General features: G+C 39.4%; 1 protein-coding gene across 1 annotated transcript in view; it reads right to left on the reverse strand.

Annotated features, from left to right (window-relative positions):
• The window catches only part of LOC134314261 (inositol polyphosphate-5-phosphatase A-like), a 227,699-nt gene that overhangs the window by 132,135 nt on the left and 73,268 nt on the right, over positions 1–22,296 (reverse strand). Inside the window, exons 3-4 of the mRNA XM_062994820.1 lie at positions 7,137–7,237; positions 1,595–1,682 (exon numbers count right to left, since the gene is read on the reverse strand). Of these exons, the coding sequence (XP_062850890.1) occupies positions 1,595–1,682; positions 7,137–7,237 (189 nt within the window). The remainder of the gene's footprint in view (positions 1–1,594; positions 1,683–7,136; positions 7,238–22,296) is intronic.

Genomic DNA, 22,296 nt, shown 5'->3' on the forward strand with positions numbered 1-22,296 from the left:
CACGCTTGGTATGACTGGACTATTAAGAGATTTATTGACTGTGTGATGCACTGGAAACTTTGGCGTTTCTAAACTTTTGTTTACAGAAGGGTGACACGATGTGGACAAAATGCTGTAATTTGATTACTTTGCTACATGCTGTGAATAAAGTATACTGGTGTAAGACTTGATGTGACAAGAACAACTGCATTATTATAGTGACCCTGGATCAGGTGACAGCCAAGATTTACTGAAACGTCCACAGAAACACTCTTGTCTTATGGGAGTTGTAAGAATGCAAGAAATTATGCATTAATTTTGCATAACACAGTGTTGTGATCCTTAATAATCCATCAGTTTAGCAGGTTGGGAGATTCTACACGAAGAAACCAAGGGATGAGATTCTCACTGCTCCTTCAGCAGGTATATAAGTAATAAAAATTAAGTAGTAAATAATAAATAAGTAGTAATAAGAAATTTAAAATATAAAGGACTATTTACCAGTGGTTTATTCTGTATCTAATAAAAAATCATTCCTTAAACAGCAAAATCTTGCATACTTCCATTAAAAAACAGCACAACACTTATTAGTAGTAGTTTGCTGCCCCCTTCTGGTCATCCAGCACAATGAAACCAAAATCCCCCTTTAACGGCTGTTATAGCCTCCACTTTCTTATTCAAATGTATTTGTTGGATTTTAACGTCATAATTTACAATTTAGGTTCCATTTACATTTATGCCAGGACAGGTAGTTACAGGTTCTGCTTAAATAAACATGATTCATCAGTTCAAGTTCAATGTCAAACACAGTCATGGTCAATTTTTGTATGGTGTTTGGACTGTGAAGAACATGCAAACCCGACACGGGTAGGACCCAGGACGTTCTCTCTGTGAGGCAACAGTGCTACCCACTGAGTCACCCTTGATTCTTTTAGGAAGGCTTTCACAGAGCGTTTGTAAGCTCAGGCACTGAAGTGGGATGTAAAGGCCTGGCTTGCAACCAACGTTCCAGTTAGGTGTTTCAAATGTTCAGACTCTGTTCAAGCCAGAGTTCCTTCATGACAAACATTTTAATGTACAATTACTGTTTATTTGGTGAATTGCACATGCCAAATTTAATATTTAGCCCCCAATATGTTCAAAAGCTACAGCATATATTGCAGAGTTTTATTTTTGACAATATGTTTAATTTAATAAATCAATATGTGTTTAAAACTTATTTTTAGTTAAAACAATCAATAAAACATGAAAGTTGACCACGAGTCTAAATGTCTGCACAGGATTGTTGAAATAAGTCTGTATGAATTATGCAGGTTGTAATAATTGTCATGTAATAATAACAGGGACACACGTGTGTTACAGGTCACAGGTGAAAAAAAAATGTGCTGCTGAACAACAAAAACAACTGAAACCCAAATGAACAAACCAAGTACCATTGGACAGATACAATCTCTTAATGCTTAAACATGAATATACACACTGTATGGCAGTACTTCAGATGGTAATGGTGGTGTGCTTTTTGTAATACTGAGATGATAGTAAGAATAAACAGGTTTTATGGAGCTGTGGACAAACAGTCAGAGCACAAAACACCGATGAGGTGTGGAAAACTTACTGTGAAATGCTCTATGGACTTGTGGTTCTCATCGAGGTAGATGCGGGCTCTGTTGTACTCCTTCATGTCTTCGCTGGACAGTAACTCTCTATGAAGAGAGAGCATACATTGGTCATTAGCTCCTTATTAAGCAGAATGAATTACTCAATACAGACTAAATTAAAGTCTTACAGACTGAATGTTTATTAGACAGAGTTAGAGACGCTAATGTTAAACGCTAATGGCACCGTCACAAGTGGCCTGTTCTAAGAATAAAACAACATTTCCCAAGCATTAGCATAACTAATTTAATTTGGCAAATATTAAAACAATCCAGATTCTTATATTTTATGTAACTTATTTATATTTAATCATTAACTATCATAGTCCTGGCAGTAAAGTGGCAAAGTTGGCATAAATTCAACCCTCTGGCCCGTCGTTTGTGTTGTGGCTGGCATGATAATTGCAGAGTGTGAATGACTGAGCACTGCATTATTGACACATTGTGTAAAAGCTGTAGCCAGGGTCAGCCATTCTACGGCGAGAGGGTTAAGGACCTTGCTCAAGGGCCCACCAGTGGCTGCATGATAGAGCCAGAATTCGAACTCTCACCCACTAAGCTACCATTTTGTCCCCAATATTGCAGCAAATAAACAGAAACAAAACCATGGGTGGCACGGTGGCTCGGTGGGTAGCACTGTCGCCTCACAGCAAGAAGATCCTGGGTTCGATCCCCAGGTGCGGCGGTCTGGGTTCTTTCTGTGTGGAGTTTGCATGTTCTCCCCGTGTCTGTGTGGGTTTCCTCCGGGAGCTCTGGTTTCCTCCCACAGTCCAAAGACGTGCAAGTGAGGTGAATTGGAGATACAAAAGTGTCCATGACTGTGTTTGACATTAAACTTGTGAACTGATGAATCTTGTGTAACCAGTAACTACCTGGTCTGTCATGAATGTAACCAAAGTGTGTAAAACATGATGTTAAAATTCTAATAAATAAATAAACAAAGCAGATTTTAAGCCCACTTCCTGTTAAGGATGAGTCAGGTTTGAATCAGCGAATCATGGAATTTAACGAGGGGTGTGCAGTCCTTTGCATAAGACACAGGACAACTGCATATGTAATGACAGTAAAATGAACTTGGCCTGACTTGAGATTAAGCTTGTAATGACAATAAAGTTAGCTTGACCTCACTTGACCCCACATCTCTTTCTCTCTATCATTATAAAATATTATGTAATATATCTAATATTACTTTATAATTATATATTTTTTAAATACTGTATTTTTTCAGTATGACCAACAGAGGGGAGCAGTGAGCTCTCCAAGCCAGTACATGTCCTGACTGACTGGAAAATAGCTGAGGGGAAATCTGTTTACCAGAGTAATATTACAGTTGAGGTTACACAGAAAAAAGCAGAGCTAACAGCTCATCAGTACTGCTGACATTTTCACCTTCACATCTCCAGTGTTCCCTTAGCTACAGCATGAGCAAGTTGTGATCCACCTGTTCATGCAAATTCCTCATTTGAAACAATGGAAATAACTCAGATTTAAAGCAAATGTTAGCTTGAACGGCTAACAACAACTTCATATAGATATATTATATGGCACAAATGACACCAAATCATAAGCTTGTGGGACATCTCTTTCCAAAGCCACTGGACATTAAAATGGAGTAAGACCTCATGCGTGGCTATTACAGCCTTTACTCTTTTAAGAAGGCTAGTCACAAGATTTTGGAGTGTCTATTTGTGCCTACTAGTTAAAAATCAAAACTCATTACCGAGGTTAAGTACAGATGTTGGATAAAAAGCCCTAGCTGCAAGTCACGCTTTAATTTACAACCCCAAATCAGAAAAAGTTGGGACAGCATGGAAAATGTAAATAATAAAAACACAGTTTCTTACATTGACTTTGACTTTTATTTAATTGCAGACAGGATGAACCTGAGATATTTCATGTTTTGTCTGGTCAACCTCATTTAACTTAGAGGCCTGCAAAACATTCCAAAAAAAGTTGGGACAGTAAAGCATTTACCACTTCACCACACTTAAAAGACGTCTTGGCACCGAGGATACCAAGCGATTTAGTGTTTCAGCTTTTATTTTGTCCCATTCTTCCTGCAAACACGTCTTAAGATGTGCAACAGTACGGGGTCGACGTTGTTGCATTTTTCGTTTCAAAATTCTCCACACATTCTCTATTAGGGACAGGTCAGGACTGCAGGCAGGCCAGTCCAGTACCCGTACCCTCTTCTCCCACAGCCATGCCTTTGTAATGTGTGCAGCATGTGGTTTTGCATTGTCTTGTTGAAAAATGCATGAACGTCCCTGGAAAAGATGACGTCCTAAAGGCAGCACATGTTGCTCTAAGATCTCAATGTACTTTTCTGCATTTTGTTTCTGGAAAACAAAAACACTTTGCCCAAACTGTTGCCACAAAGTTGAAAGCCTTGAATTTATTGAATATAATTGATTTTATACACTTCCTAGCAATGTGTGTGGATGAAACACCTAAACTCAATTGATAAAAGGGGTATCCACATAGTTTTTGTCATAATGTGTAAAAATTAGGGCTGTCGAAGTTAACGCGATAATAACGCATTAACGCAATCTCAATTTAACGCGATTAAAAAAAATAGTGCCGTTAACGCAAATTCTAGTTCATGTTGAGACTTGACTGGTAGAACCAACGTTTTAATGTCGGACTTGCCACCGTTGTTCATTTGCGGTTTGTTAAAATAATATAACTGAGCGTCGTAGGGATGCACTTGCATAATAAAGAAATAAATACACGGTATATTCACAAGTTGTCGGGAGCAAAACACTTCATTAACTTAATCTGTTACGGCACTGAATCAAGCACGCTAGTCCATGAACTATGGAAGCCCCAAAAGGGTCAAAACACACTCACTTTGTGTAGAAACGTCCACTTTTCACATTTCACTTAAAAAACCTTGTTTTCTATAACATTTACACAGATTTTATTTAATGCGATTAATCGCGATTAACTATATGAAATTCTGAGATTAATCGCGATTAAAATTTTTAATCGTTTGACAGCCCTAGTAAAAATAAAGAATAAAGAGAATCAAACTGACTATATAAAAATAACCTAATTGAAGTAACTCATGTTTAGCAGGCAAACATTTTTCCACATAGAGGAACACTTGGCACCATCATTTTATATGTATTAGGATCCACACCAGTGCTTAATATCAATCACAGTGCTTACAAGTGAATTTTATTTATTCTTCTGGCCATGATGACCAATCAGAGAAAATTCCCATATTCACAGAGATACAGAAAAGATTTAACTAATTACAAAGTGTGCCAGAAGACAGATTTTTTTTCCTTTAATCTGTCCAAAATTGGGACTAGAGCACATGACGATGTGTATTGCCAGTAAATATTTGGCTTTACCATACAAAATGTGGAGCTGTGCTAACAGAACAGTGCATCTTTTTATCAAATTTCTGCACAAAACACATAACTCTCATAGGAGACAGACAATGAAGCCCAATCCAATTGACCTCACTTGCACGTCTTTGGACTGTGGGAGGAAACCGGAGCTCCTGGAGGAAACCCACACAGACACGAGGAGAACATGCGAACTCCACACAGAAAGGAGACCCAGACTGCTCCACCTGGGAATCAAACCCAGGATCTTCTCGCTGTGAGGTGACAGTGCTACCCACCGAGCCACAATGCTGTCCTCTCTAGACATAGTGCTCGCTGCTCTTGCGCAAAGAGTTCAATTATAGTTTCTTTGCCCAGATGCCAGATTCAGTCAGGCAGCCAACTCTAAGGTCTTGAAGGTCGTGCAAAGCTTCTTACTCTTCACAATTTTTGTGACCACTGGTCCTGGGAAAACTTAAAGCCTTAGATATTGTTTTATATTCTTGTGTGTCTACACACACACAAACATATGTATTTACACTGATCAGCCATAACATTAAAACCACCTTCTTGTTTCTACACACATTGTCCATTTTATCAGCTCCACTTACCATATAGAAGAACTTTGTAGTTCTTCAATTACTGACTGTAGTCCATCTGTTTCTTTGCATGCTTTGTTAGCTCCCTTTCATGCTGTTCTTCAATGGTCAGGACTCTCACAGGACCACCACAGAGCAGGTATTATTTGGGAGTTTTTAAACACCTCACTGTTACTGCTGGACTGAGAATAGTCCACCAACCTAAAATATCCAGCCAACAGTGCCCAGTGGGCAGCATCCTGTGACCACTGATGATTACCACAGAGTATTTAAAAACTCCAGCAACGCTGCTGTGTCTGATCCACTCATACCAGCACAGCATACACTAACACACCACCACCATGTCAGTGTCACTGCAGTGCTGAGAATGATCCACCATCTAAATAATACCTGCTCTGTAGTGGTCCTGTGAGGGTCCTGACCATTGAAGAACAGGGTGAAAGCAGGCTAAAAAGGTATGTAGAGAAACAGATGGACTACAGTCAGTAATTGTAGAACTACAAAGTGCTTCTATATGGTAAGCGGAGCTGATAAAATGGACAGTGAGTGTAGAAACAAGGAGGTGGTTTTAATGTTATGACTGATCGGTGTATATTCAGATCAAATGTGACTATATTCTAATTGCTGTGTTGCACATATTATGCAAATCAGCATTCAACACTTGACAGTAAGCCTCCTATTTTATTTCTTAGTAAGCCACATCAAAAATCATAAAGTTTTTAAACGTTTATGTTACAAATTTAGCATTTATGAACCAATCAGGTGGTGATGTGAAATATGTGAGGGTGTGGCAGGAATGCAGCATTTGGTTTGAGTAATCTTATTCAAATCATTTTTAAGTTCAACCCAAGTTCTGGGTAGATTTACATCTGCTTTATCCAGGTATTACTCATTCATTTTCATTAACCATTCCATCCTGACCAGGGTTGTGGTGTGTTTGGTGCTGCCTAAAATAACAACACTGGGTGCACTTAGCTAATCATTAATTCATTTACTCATTAACCAGAGTATGAGGGAAACCAACACTGACACAGGAGAACATGCCAAACTTTTCACAGTGACAAAAGGTATTATTTATTTATTTTAACATCATGTTTTACACACTTTGGTTCCATTCAGGACAGGACAGGTAGTTACTGGTTACACAAGATTTATCAGTTCAAGTTTAATGTCAAACACAGTCAATTCACCTCACTTGCACGTCTTTGGACTGTGGGAGGAAAGCCACACAGACACGGGGAGAACATGCAAACTCCACACAGACAGGACCCGTACTGCTCCACCTAGAATCAAACCCAGGATCTTTTTGCTGTGATGCGACAGTGCTACCCACCGAGCCACTGTGCCGCCTATATTTCTGAATATAAATAACCAAAAATAGGCCTCAGTTTTTGTGCCACTGTTAATAAGCTTGGCCTTTATATAGGGCAAAAAGAAGATTTAAGAAACGGCGTCCCACTAGGCTGAGTATTCGGCTAACTGGGTCACACTACCGATGCCCTAAATAAAGATCTCACAGCTATAGCAGAGCTTCCTCCAGGCAGCATAAGGAACAGAGCAACACTTACTTGATGAAGCTGCTCACATGTGCCATTGACTCGCCGTAATTCTTTCCACCCACTTCTTGACAGTGTAACGCCACAAAGTGCGGTTTGTGTGTGTGCACCGTCTGGAAAGAAAAAGACAAGAAAAAGCAGAAAAAAGTGTGTTAAACATGTGGAAAAAATCATATTCTATATGTAATTTATATATTCATTCACTGTTTAATATACACCGATCAGCCATAACATTAAAACCACCTCCTTGTTTCTACACTCACTGTCCATGTTATCAGCTCCACTTACCATATAGAAGCACTTTGTAGTTCTACAATTACTGACTGTAGTCCATCTGTTTCTCTACATACTTTTTTAGCCTGCTTTCACCCTGTTCTTCAATGGTCAGGACCCCCACAGGACCACCACAGAGTAGGTATTATTTAGGTGTTGGATCATTCTCAGCACTGCAGTGACACTGACATGTTGGTGGTCTTTTAGTGTGTGTTGTGCTGGTATGAGTGGATAAGACACAGCAATGCTGCTGGAGTTTTTAAATACCGTGTCCACTCACTCTATTAGACACTCCTACCTAGTTGGTCCACCTTGTTGATGTCAAGTCAGAGACGATCTCTCATCTATTGCTGTTGTTTGAGTTGGTCATCTTTTAGATCTTCATCAGTGGTCACCGGACGCTGCCCACGGGGCGCTGTTGGCTGGATATTTCGGTTTGTGGATTATTCTTAGTCCAGCAGTGACAGTGAGGTGTTTAAAAACTCCATCAGTGCTGCTGTGTCTTATCCACTCATACCAGCACAACACACACTAACACACCACCACCATGTCAGTATGAGAATGACCCACCAGCCAAATAATGCCTACTCTGTAGTGGTCCTGTCGGGGTCCTGACCATTGAAGAACAGCATGAAAGGGGGCTAAAAAAGCTTGCAGAGAAACAGATGAACTACAGTCAGTAATTGTAGAACTACAAAGTGCTTCTATATGGTAAGTGGAGCTGATCAAATGGACAGTGAGTGTAGAAACAAGAAGGTGGTTGGAACAAATGAAGTAAATGATAGTATACTATACTATACTACTTCTGAAGTACATTGTATGAAACAGAACAAGAGTTTGTGGGGGTGAGAACAGTTATGCCAGTGTGTGTGTGTGTGTGTGTGTGTGTGTGTGTGTGTGCGTGTGCAGTTTCTAACCTGGAAAGGAAATAATGCATTCGCTTTAGCATGAAGTGTACACATATGGAGAACGTCACCCACCTAGCGTGAGTGTGTATGTTTGTATTTCTAAAGCGCCAGGCACTTAGCACTTTCTCTGTACAATAACCATCATGCGCCATCCATCACCACACACACACACACACACACACACACACACACACACACACACACACACACACACACACACACACACACACACACACACACAGGTAACCAAAGAACCTCTGTACAGAATTCACAATTAGCTATTAGCACAGAATTGCTTACACGTACTGTTGGGTATAACCACAGAACATACTCAGAAAAAAACAGTACTAAACAGTGGTTTTAACTCTCTGGCACACTTCCTCGAGTGGTAAAAGCACTGGCGCCAGTTTTAACAACATTAAACGTTCTGGCTCCAAAGAAAGCAAATATCTACACTACAGTCACAATCTCTATATGCTTTTTAGTAAAACTAGTGCCTTTACTGTCCCTGTTGTGCAAATGTGTTCTCAAACCCCTTTTTATTTTATTGCATTTTTATCACCGTTTCTGGCTTTCTTCTGGGTAGTCTGGTTTCCTAAAACATGATGCTTGGCAAACTGGCTGCTTTTAGTTGCACCTAGATTTGAGTGAGTAGGTCAGACACACTGCAACCCTGAACAGGAGGAAGCAGTTGGATGAATAAGTAAATTAATAAAGTTCTTCTTCCTCTTTTTCCTTTTCTTCGTTTAATTATTATTATAACACTGCTATTGTTATTTTTATTAATTATTTTATTATTTCATTACAATTGTTATTTTTATTATTATATTACTATTATTATTAGTAGTAATATTATAGTTTTTAGTAAAAAGCAGTGCCTTTTCTGCCCCTGTTGTCCAAATGCTACAACAGCTTCTTGTTTGTTCAACTTAAACCTTTTTTCATTTTATTTCATTGTCCACTTTATCCTGATCAGAGTCGCAGCTGAGCCAGTTCAACCGGGAAACACTGGACAAAAAGCAGGAAAACACAGGACAGGGCACCATTGCCTTGCAAGACTTTGGGCATCCCTACACCTAAGTCTGTCTAGACACACAACCGGTCAATAGCAGATTTTTAATAAATACATGAAAATAATAATCAGAACATTTAATTTAGGCAAATCACCAAAACACTGAATAGTTTGTATGTTATTAACAATCTTAAAAATGTATTTTATTATTTTTGGCTTGCTCACTAGTTGGTGCACATTACAGAAGTATTTTTTTTTTAAAGCGACACTGTAAAAGTGACCACATTATATCAAATATTTTAAAAGCTTTACTTTTGGGCAAATTGTATGTTTTTTAGCTAATTCCATAATGTTTTATTTTATCTTTATTTTATCTTGGCATTTTTTTATTACAGTCACTTTGAGTGACCAGTGTGTGGACCCTAAACCTGATTTTATTTACAATCAAGATGAACTGAAAACACCTGAAGCCCTAATCGTTCTTTTACTGAGCTTTCATATCCTGTATGACTGGCTGCTGCAAATATTTACCACCAGTAAATAATTCAGCCATCCTACACAATATTACTTATCTTGTGCCTGACTATAGTCCAATATACAATATATATATATATATACAGTGTATCACAAAAGTGAGTACACCCCTCACATTTCTGCAGATATTTCATTATATCTTTTCATGGGACAACACTATAGACATGAAACTTGGATATAACTTAGAGTAGTCAGTATACAGCTTGTATAGCAGTGTAGATTTACTGTCTTCTGAAAATAACTCAACACACAGCCATTAATGTCTAAATAGCTGGCAACATAAGTGAGTACACCCCACAGTGAACATGTCCAAATTGTGCCCAAATGTGTTGTTTCCCTCCCTGGTGTCATGTGTCAAGGTCCCAGGTGTAAATGGGGAGCAGGGCTGTTAAATTTGGTGTTTTGGGTACAATTCTCTCATACTGGCCACTGGATATTCAACATGGCACCTCATGGCAAAGAACTCTCTGAGGATGTGAGAAATAGAATTGTTGCTCTCCACAAAGATGGCCTGGGCTATAAGAAGATTGCTAACACCCTGAAACTGAGCTACAGCATGGTGGCCAAGGTCATACAGCGGTTTTCCAGGACAGGTTCCACTCGGAACAGGCTTCGCCAGGGTCGACCAGAGAAGTTGAGTCCACGTGTTCGGCGTCATATCCAGAGGTTGGCTTTAAAAAATAGACACATGAGTGCTGCCAGCATTGCTGCAGAGGTTGAAGACGTGGGAGGTCAGCCTGTCAGTGCTCAGACCATACGCAACATACTGCATCAACTCGGTCTGCATGGTCGTCATCCCAGAAGGAAGCTGACGCACAAGAAAGCCAGCAAACAGTTTGCTGAAAACAAGCAGTCCAAGAACATGGATTACTGGAATGCCCTGTGGTCTGACGAGACCAAGATAAACTTGTTTGGCTCAGATGGTGTCCAGCATGTGTGGCGGCGCCCTGGTGAGAAGTACCAAGACAACTGTATCTTGCCTACAGTCAAGCATGGTGGTGGTAGCATCATGGTCTTGGGCTGCATGAGTGTTGCTGGCACTGGGGAGCTGCAGTTCATTGAGGGAAACATGAATTCCAACATGTACTGTGACATTCTGAAACAGAGCATGATCCCCTCCCTTCGAAAACTGGGCCTCATGGCAGTTTTCCAACAGGATAACGACCCCAAACACAACCTCCAAGATGACAACTGCCTTGCTGAGGAAGCTGAAGGTAAAGGTGATGGACTAAACCCAATTGAGCACCTGTGGCGCATCCTCAAGTGGAAGGTGGAGGAGTTCAAGGTGTCTAACATCCACCAGCTCTGTGATATCATCATGGAGGAGTGGAAGAGGATTCCAGTAGCAACCTGTGCAGCTCTGGTGAATTCCATGCCCAGGAGGGTTAAGGCAGTGCTGGATAATAATGGTGGTCACACAAAATATTGACACTTTGGGCACAATTTGGACATGTTCACTGTGGGGTGTACTCACTTATGTTGCCAGCTATTTAGACATTAATGGCTGTGTGTTGAGTTATTTTCAGAAGACAGTAAATCTACACTGCTATACAAGTTGTAGACTGACTACTCTAAGTTATATCCAAGTTTCATGTCTATAGTGTTGTCCCATGAAAAGATATAATAAAATATTTGCAGAAATGTGAGGGGTGTACTCACTTTTGTGATACACTGTATATAGACACTACATGTTAACTAAAGTAACAGCTATTTACATTTTTTGGATGCGCCTAAATTTACTCTGTAGACTGCGGTTTAAGTTTGTTACATAGGGTCTTTTGGGGTCTTTAATGACCATGACGCGCAAACTTTGGACCTGTTGATTTCTATGATATGCCCATAATATTATGGATCCCCTAACACACTTAGCTTAGCAGACGTTGTGTGTTGAAAGCATCCTTTGGTGTCCCCCATAACTTTATTTCTATTGCTTGTGGTGGGAGGTTTTGTAGTTCTTAAACAAATATGCATCTTGCAATCATTTATGAAGGAAGGCCCAGTCATAAAAGGTGTGTAAGGCCGCTCAGGTGGCGCAGCAGTAAAAACACACACATGAGCGGCCACACGAACAACGACTACCCTGTTGTTCATATAGGGGTGGGGTATTAAGCCGCATAGGGACTCCTCGTAACTGATGCACTACGACCTCTGCTGGCTGATTGATGGCGCCTGCACAGAGGCGGGGAAAGACTGTGGATCAGGGTGTGTCTCTCCGTACATAAGGCTGATTTGCATAAATGAACTCGCCTAGTGTGAGTGACAAAACGCATACGGCTGCTGCCCACGTGTCGGAGAGGGCGTGGGTTAGCTTCGTTCTCCTTAAATCAGAACGGGGGTTGACATTGGTGGAGAGGAAGCGTAAAGCAATCGGGCAATTGGACGCGCTAAAAAGTCAGGAGAAAAAGGGGAGAAAATGCATAAACAAAATAAAAAAATTAAAAAGGTGTTTAAATATTCACATGCACCTGCAATTCTGGCACCTTTTGTCTTATTTAATACTTTGTTAGTTGTCTCATCTCCCTTCATCAGATCACCAGCTGACATATTTACAGATCCCAATATATATCATACAGTCACATGACCAAACCCTATCTTTGAGACTGGCTCTTACACGGTTGATCTCTAAATGTTGTTTCTGTGTAAGGCTTAGGTGTGTCTCTTAGTTAAGGCATCCACATATAACAGGAAATCCATACAGAGTGAATTACGGCTAACACAAAGTGTGGCAGGTCAGGGTTGGACAAGTTGTAAATAACAGTCAGACCTGATGTGGGACTCCCACGGGGCAGAAGCGTACAGGACCGGTTTCGGCTTTTAGATCGACTCACATTCCCACCTGCAATATTTTCACTGAAAGCCACATTGAATAAAGGTACAGCAATAAGACTATAGATTTTCCATCAGCCTACAGTGCCCCATTTAGTCAAGTGACCCTTGATAAAAACCTGACTGCATTAGATCTGCACACCTTTCAGCCTAGATTGGTCAAAGTCAAAAATATTCACACCCTTTTAGGACCCAGTAAGCATATTGCAGACTACCATTGCCAACATAAAAAAGCATCTGAGTGACATTATCAGGCCGATCTAGTCCACAAACTTCTATAAAAACACTGATGTGCCAAACCCAACCAGAGCTTCACCACACCACACATGAAGCCACTGATCTTTCCACACTGTCCTACTTCTCCAGCCATTAGGTGGCAGACACCTGGCATTGGCTGCCACCGCATGATTGATTAGAGAGATAGAAAAGCCGGACGAATCACTTTCAGCTCATGGATATAGATAGCAACCTCATCCTAAAATGATTGGACAGGTGCTTTTCTGTTGCACCACTAAGAAGTACAGATACCCATTCTGGAACGGAAAATTCCATTGACCTAAATATCAGTCTGCTGGTGTAATGTTATATGCTAAGCTAATTAGCAATAAATATATGCCATTACTAAAAGGACAAAATTTCTTTTAGTCCTTTTAGTACTAAAAAGGACTAAAAGTCACAATTCTACAATTGTCACAATTCTAAAATTTAGTGTTGACAAATTATTTTGCTAGTTATAACTTTCAGTTCAATTTAATTTTGTGTTTGTATAATTTGTGTAAATCCTATTTATTTAAAGTATCCTTCAGGCCACCCAAGGAGGATGGGGGTCCCTGCTGAGTCTGGTTCCTCTCAGGGTTTGTTCCTGTATTTTTAAGGGAGTTTTTTCTTGCCCTTGTTGCTCTCGGCTTGCTCTGTTGGTCCTGGATTCTGTAAAGTTGCTTTCAGACAATAAAAAGAGCTATATAAATAAATTTGACTTGACATGACTTGACCACTAGTCCAGTACATAAACCACTAGGCTACAACTGCCCCAAGTGATTTCCTGATGTTTATAACCTCAAAAATTAAACATCTTTTGTAAAGAGCTGTACTGAAAGAGGCCGGCACGGGGGCTTGTTGGGTAGCACTGTCACCTCACAGCAAGAAGGTCCTGGGCTTGAGTTCCAGGTGGAGCGGTCCTAGTCCTTTCTGTGTGGAGTTTGCATGTTCTCCCCATGTCCATGTGGGTTTCCCTGGGTGCTCTGGTTTCCTCCCACAGTCCAAAGACATTCAGTCAGATTAATTAGAGATACTAAATTGACTCTAGGTATGAGTGTGTGTGCCCTGTAAATCAGATACATTGACAGACAATGAATGAATGAATGAATGAATGTATTGGTAGAATTAGTTCCCCGGTTATTTTTTTATAGTATAAGTATATAGTATAATTAAAAGGTACCCTTGTAAAACACAACATTAACCTCAGTAACCAAACGAATGTACCCACCACAACCAAAACTAGTTTGACATGCAGAATTCTTCATTTCTCCATCCTGTCCCATTTCTCCACCCGATTAAGTACATGAGCAGGGTGTTTACAAGGTAAATGTCCATTATTCAAACTCATATATAAAGCAGCAGGCCAGCTTTATTTTCCTACAGCTGAAAGAGATCTTCCTGCAATTGGCAGAATGCTTTGTACAAAACCAAACAGCAACAAAAACAAAACAAGTCATTTAAAAGATTTAAAAATGGAATTAAATGAAGACGATGATAGGTGACTGTTTTCACATCTAGAAAAATGTACATACCTCATGTTGGAAGTACATACAGAAAAGAGCTGCAAGGTTCTGTGTCAATATTTAAAAATAGCAAAGATAATACACATTCCAATTACAAACCCACGGCCATTAATGCGCTGTGTCAACACCATTGAGGCCGTAACAGCCTCTCTCACCAGGCACAGATATTTTAATTTTTTTTCTTTTTATTGAGGGTGTTTGGCTTGCAAATGACTATAAAGTTCAACCCAAAGGTGCTTAAGAGGGTTGAATTAAGGCTTGCGTGCAGTCCACACCAGACCAACCATTAATAAACCAACTCACAAAGGCACAGTCATGCTAGAAAAGGAAAAGACGTATTCTATAGACCAGCGGTTCTCAACCTTTTTTCTCTCAGACCCCCCGTCATCAAAAAAATTTTCTCCCCCTTGATACAGGTTATGATGTTATTTGTACACTTTCAGCATGGATGAGAAAACAAACAGTTATTAGCATTATTGTTTATGAGACATTTGATACATCTATCTATAATGCTTTGGGTATTTTGTCATTTTGGTTGATGTAGTGGGTTTACTGGTGGTGGGAGTCTCTCCTCAATTGGATCTTTTTAAATGGGATCTGCATCAACAACTTAATTGGAGCCATTCGTAGCAGCCGTCTGTTGACCTTTACACTTTTGAGGTGGGCAAATCAAATACTTGTCCATTCTTGTATGAGACTCAATGTAGGACTCAATGTAGGATATAAGTAGTTTAAAATAGATTTATATGACATTACAAGAGAACTCCTGTGTGCTAACAGCTTATTGATTTTCCTGTTCCATCAGGCATGTTTATTTTTACTCTCCCCCCCCCTTTTTGGATTCATTGAGGCCCCCCATTGGGATGCAGCCCCCAGTTGAGAGCCACTCCTTTAGTTCATTTATAGCAGGGGTCCTCAAACTTTTTAACCAAAGGGCCAGATTACTGTTCTTCAGTGTTTCGGGGGGCCGGACCGCAGGTGAAATAGTAAACACACCCAAAAAAGCTATTTACTATGTATACTGGATGTATTGTCTGTGCTTTGTATAATTGTAGTTCATAATGATAAGGCAGAAATGTTATTTATTTTAATAATTTCCATTATCCTTCCTCATACAGTGTTTCCTTAAAAAAATCAGTGTGAACTGTGAGCCTACTTTTGCCTGACGAGAGTAAGCATCAGGTTCCATATTTGTTACTGCCAGTCATAATAGCTAATAAATGTTGATCAGTGAGTCTGGATCTGACTCAGACTCAAACTCAGCTTTATTGTCATTCAAAACCATGTACATGATTAGAACGAAATGCACTTACTCAGGTCTCGGTGTGTGTAAACATAATAATATATAAAATATAAATAGCAAGAAAACCAAGTAAAAATAAAACTTAGGACTTAAAAAGACTAGAAGAAATAACTAAGATAGGAATTTTAAATATTTACATTTACATTCAAGTATTGCACAGGAACTACAGCAGCTTTATGTGGATCTAAAGTGCATGATTCGAACTATATCAGCAGAAAAAGGCAGAACCAGGTCACAGGTGTTTAAGGTAACTGGTGAATAGACAGTACATGAGGGGTGGAGCAATTTAGCAGTCTGACTGCATCCGGTTGGAGATTTAAGGTGTTTCAACTTCGAAAAAGTCTGCTCACAGATGCAGATGCTCCCGAAAACGGTAGTTACTTTGAGTGCATGTTTTATTGAGATCGGGGAGCTCACAATGGAAAGAGAAGCATAAAAATTAAACAATGTGTTTGAGTTTTGATTTTGGATGCATAAATGCGTTGATCTCCGGGAGCAGGTTGTTAAAACATTTCAAAACTCGCCCTGACTCAGCCAGCGGATCTCAGTAAAGCACATCTTCAGCTCAGACAAGAATTCCTGAAACTGCCTGTAGTTAAGAGCATTAGCTTTAATGAAATTAACAGAGGACACGAGGATTTTCAAAACGAAATCCCACTTAACTGCTTCGCAACACATCATCTCTCTATTGATGGGCCAATCACTCCCCTCATGCTTGGAGCGCCACCCGTTGGATCGCTGCCGTATAATCTACTGAGACTCCATGAGGCCATTTTTTGTTTCCTCTGTTATTTTTTTCCCCGTTATAATACTGTGAGTTTGAAGATGAACAGCGGCCAGACAACATGTATCGCTGCTGTGGTTAAAGGGGCCGGTCAAATTAAAGCATCGGGCCGTACACGGCCCGCGGGCCGTAGTTTGATGACCCCTGATTTATAGCATTTATTTGAAGAAAAGTCACTACCAGTTCTACACTCTGTGGCTTGTAGGTTTCTTCTGGTCTTTGTGTAACCATTAGACAGTCAGGTGGTCGGCCAAGCAGTCAGGAAACTGGACTTATGAGAAAAGGCATCACTTTCACTCACACAATTACTAACACAATTACTCAATTGGACCTCTAGGATCCAAACCTTATGGTATTCTAACCTCATGCTGGCTTTTCTATGCTTCTTATTGATGAAGGGATTTTTTCTAGCTTCATATCAATTTAGCCCTGATTCAATTTAGTCATTTTTGTTCTCTGCTGGTCTTAAGCTTTATTCTGCTGAGTGTGTTGGAATTCAACAAACAATGGGATGGAATTGCAACCATACTTGTATGGATGCTAATGTATGAGAAAATGTCAGTGGTCTGAAATATATTACAGATATTTAAATTATCAGTAGTATCAACTTAAGTAGGTATTACAATCCTGCTAAACTGACAGCAAGAAAAGCAGTGTTTATCCTCGGTGTGTATGTAGATCAAATTAACACTTTGGATGGATGCTGTTTAAGCTTGAGGTGATTTTATTGCAAGCTGCCTGTGATGATTTTTTTATCAGTATTTAAATTTATATTAAATGCATATTTGCATTTAAAAAAGGTGAACTGGCTGCATTTATATTAATTTGATTGCAGAACTTTGAGGTATACTACTTGAACACAAGCTAGTGGAAAACAAAACAAAACAAAAAACACCTAACAAACAAGATCATCGACTTTCAGAAAACCTACACAATAGACCACTGAAGTCGTGCGTCATTCTGTAGTCCTCGTTATGCCCATATTTGGAGACGCATCCTGTGCTAAATAAACATGTTCAGAACCCTATACGTTTTGTCCTATGTACATTTTCCTCCTGTACATCACTGGATCCTCTGAATTACGAGGTTGTTAAAGGGTCGTAATACTAATCATGCTACACGAAAGCTAATGCTACTGCGCATTAATTAGACGTCACTGAACTACAATGAGCAGCCCGCAATACCTCCAGTTTGGTGACTGCAACCAAAGGCTTAACACCCAACCATCCTTGCTCTCTACTTTAATGTAGCTAGCTACTAAAAATATAAACTAAAACTTGTGAATATCACTCCACTGTTACACTGGTGAATCGCGCTGCTTTGTACAGTTATTTAAGAGGCTTCCAGTCTAGTGACGTCAATTCAGTGCGCAGTAGCATTAGCTTACATGTAGCAATATTCATATTTTGACTCTTTAACGACTTCATAATTCAGAGGATCCAGTGATAATAGACAGAAGAATCTCGAAATCGAAATCTCCATTCATTTTTCCCATTCAAAATTTCTCTTAGACCCGGGTTACCAAATATGGGCAAAACAACATGGCATGGGCTACAAAATGACGACACGACTTCAGTGGTCTATGAGCAACAATTAAAGAGCTGAACCGACTAGCTAAACGATTACAAGGACTGCATGTCTTTGGTCAAGTCTGCAGCGGTGGAACAGTAACAAGCAGTGAATTGGATACGACTAGATTGGAAGGGAAAAGGGGAAGATGCCTACAATAAGTTCCATGTGTAGTTTCCATTTCTTTAAGTCTCTGTGAATTTGCCTTATTGAGGATTTCCACCAAATACCCAAGTATCATGCACTTTAATAAACCTGTTGATTATTGTTTGTATTTTCAAGTATATTTTAAATTTGTCAGTAAAATAATACTTTCTATAATGTCTCGTGCTGTTTGCAAACTGAGACTAATAATAGAAGCAGATCCTTAGTACAATCACGGATACACGACAGTGTGAGTGTTTGCCAAAGAGGAGTGTGTTTTTTCTGACTGGCTGGAAAATGTGTATACCCAAATTCCTGTGCACTTTATCTTTCACTATTTACTGTTTACTTTGGGTGCTGAGCAAACTACACTGTCTGTTAGACTGGCAAACAATGGATTGTATAACAAAGAAATTTACACCACAACTTTTCCAGCGCCTTAACAATGATTGCCCGGAGGACATCACCAGCAGAATTTACACAAATCTTTTCATTATTCATACACTCTATATGCGTCATGTATATTTCAAATCATTTGATGACACAGAGTGAGTGAGTGAGTGACTGATTGATTAACAATGCCCTGTGATTAATTCAAGCTATAAGTAACTGCTGAGGAAGCACAAGAGTCCTTAGACCAGACAGAAAGTGACAATTAAACAGTCACTCTGTTTGATAGTTTGGTATGTTCTCCCAGTGGCTGTTTGGATTTTATTCGGATGCTCCACTTTTCTAAACCAGCAACATTAAATTGCTGCTTAGTGTGAGTAAGTGAATGAAAGGGTAATGCCCTGTCATTTATGGTGGCACAGCTGATAGAATGGATGCAACACAGTATCATGGATCCTGGGCAATATGACCAAAAGAAATGATAGAATTATACATGTCTTCTATATTATTCAATATATATAATACATACATTTTATGACACTATATTTTATATTTTAAGAAATAGTATGTTTAATTTTGTTTAGATCTCTGGAAAAAAATAAACATTAATTTATTCACTGTCGAAGTGGGTACACTTCATTGGGGGAAAGTAAGAAAACACCCTAGAAAACAGAGCAGACACACACACGCACACACGCACGCACGCACTTGGTTCCAGTTGCAACCTGACTGCATGTCTTTGGATTTGGACATGGACACAGAAAAAGAACCCTGGACGTCCTTTTTTGCTGTGAGGCAACATTCTGTTTTACACTGTGGGTGACACGGTGGCTCGGTGGGTAGCAATGTCACCTTACAGCAAGAAGGTCCTGGGTTCGATCCCCAGGCGGGGCGGGGCGGTCCGGGTCCTTTCTGTGTGGAGTTTGCATGTTCTCCCCGTGTCTGCATGGGTTTATTCCAGAAGCTCCGGTTTCCTCCCACAGTCCAAAAACATGCAGTTAGGTTAATTGGAGACACTGAATTGCCCCTAGGTGAATGGTTGTGTGTGAATGTGTGTGTGTGTATGTGTGTCTGCCCTGCAATGGACTGGTGCCTCGTCCAGGGTGTTACTGTGTTAAGCTGTTAAGAAAGTGAGTGAGTGAGTGTTTTACATTGCAATGATCAAATATCCAAGTTTTTATGCACATTGTACTTTAATATAAGTAGTATAGTGCATTGTTTTTTATAAATAGTTTTTTTTACAACTACAATGCAATATAATGCTTTTTGTGGATTTATAAGGCAGAATAAGATGAAGTTTAACCATTTAAGTTAACAGAAACAAACAATTATGGGTTGAACTTAATATCAGTTCGTGGCTGAAAGACCTAAGTACTAGCAGAGCCAGTAAGTCGCTTCAAAATATGTAATACTAATGGTTTGTCTCACGGCTGCACTTGAAAAAGTCATTAGCAAACCGCAACAACAAGGTGTCAAAACCTGAGCGGCAAAAAATGCGTGACAGTCAAAGTAGTGCAGCATCAAGGTTTTTCCATTTGAAAAAAAACATGAACAAGAAAAATTAAGAATGGCTTTATTGCCAAATGTACATATAATGTGTGTTCATTATAATTACATTATTTTCTTTGCATATTCCATATTTAGAAAAAAGATCAGAGCACATGGTCCACCTAAAGCAGAGAATGTTTAAAGCCCCGATTTCAGTTCATAGCACAGACCCCTACCCACAATGCTACAACAATAAGCCTTGTATCTGAAAGCAAAACTTTGCAGTATATGCAGCTGGAACAGTAATCTTATGTACAGTACATTTAGTAATACAGTGTCATATTAAAAATAAAACTGGGTCTGTTGCCATCCAGAAACAATCACCAGAAAGAGCACCAATGCATCAAAAATCATTATACAAATACACACACATTTATTCACTGACTTAGTGCATTACACCCAGTAGTAATGCACTACAGCCAACTTTACATCCTGCATGATTTTAGGATGTGGAAGAAAACCAGAGTACCCAGAGAAAACCCATGTGGATACTGAAAAAGCACTTGAAAGTTCTCACAGACAGTGACTGAAGTGATCTGAAATCAGCAACTTCTCTCTTAGCTGCCCCCAGCAAGCCAACCCAGAAATAAATACTATAAAAAAAAAGGTTATAATTTATTTTATTTTTGGATGCCCTGATATTTTACTGTGGTTCTTCTCTGGCCTCTTTCTCTGGAAACACTTTGTAGCTGGTCCTGATTTTTCTTTCCATTTTCTAGCTTTTTATTCCATTACATGCAATAAATCGGATTATTTTATACATGCTTTTTAACTAAACAAAAACACATGAATTAAGAATTTCATAGCAAAGGTCACAAAATGCCAAATTAGCACTGCAAACCACATGTGACTGTGAAAGTCTAGTAATCCTTGAGTGCCGTACACATGGAATCGCGTGCTGGAATATGTGATGCAGCACGAGTTCCTCCCAAGAGTTCATAGTGGCTCATAACTTGTGTTTAAGTTATGAATGTGCCTTTGGGCTAATGCCTGTGTGTTTCTAATAAAAATGTCAGCAGCATTTTTATCACTTTTATCATTTGAGCAAATCTGACACTTACGTTTCTGGACAAAATCCCCTATTTTAAATGTTCCAATTCAATCCTGCACACTGCCTTTGAATCTTTGCATAAACCTCCAAGCAAAACCTATTCCTATAATGTAAATGACTGTCAAACGAGTGTACCTGTGACGGCTCACAGCCCTGACCAAACATGGCAGAATTACTTCAAAGCAGGTGACCTCGTAGGTTTGGGACATTTTCCTCATTCAAATCAAGTTTACAGATCAGAGATCTTTCTCAACCATGAACCGCTGCCAGGCAAGATGCAAATGCAGCCATGCTTTTCGATTACCTAGTACTGTCAAAAATAGGACCTGAAAAAAAAAAAAAAAAAAAGGTATGCATGGTGCGTTCTTGTTTCTGTGATGCTACCGACCTCGACAGCTGCTCAATAAACGCAGTTAGTCGTGTCTGAGGAAAAAAGGAAACGTCTTTCATACGTCTTGAAAGGGAAGTGTGCTATCCTGCTGCCATTGTTGGCCAGCAGGGGCATATTCAGAGTGCACAGGAAAATTGAGAATAGTCAAATAGTGTACTAAGTGGAAAATCTCACTGACATTTATTGGACCCTTAATTTTTACATCGGCATACTGGCAAAGCTTACGGCATAATAAACCCATGTGCACGACACACAATACACATGACAGCACAACAATCCCTGTACAATAAAATCTCAGTAATAAAACTTTGATTAGTGTTTACAAGCACACTGTGCATAGTGTAGCCTGTTGATAAAAACACCTTCAAACACTGTGATCTCATGTTACAGAGTGACAAATTAAAAGAAAAAAAGTAAAGTGTCTACGTAAGGTGCAAGCAAATCATCCATTACAGGGTAAACCTACGTTTATATGTGTTTAAATTGTTTATATTTAAATAGTTATTTGTGTTCAGATAGTTTATATTCAAACTATAATTGTTTTATGTTTAGCTAGTTCATATTAATGGAGTTTTTGTGTAGCTTATTTGTGTACTTTGTTTATCTGTACCTAGCTAGTTTATATTTAGCCTTTGCACCGCTTTAGGCTGCAGCTTTG

Source organism: Trichomycterus rosablanca, chromosome 5 (genome assembly GCF_030014385.1).
Source record: "Trichomycterus rosablanca isolate fTriRos1 chromosome 5, fTriRos1.hap1, whole genome shotgun sequence".
NCBI lineage: Eukaryota > Metazoa > Chordata > Actinopteri > Siluriformes > Trichomycteridae > Trichomycterus > Trichomycterus rosablanca.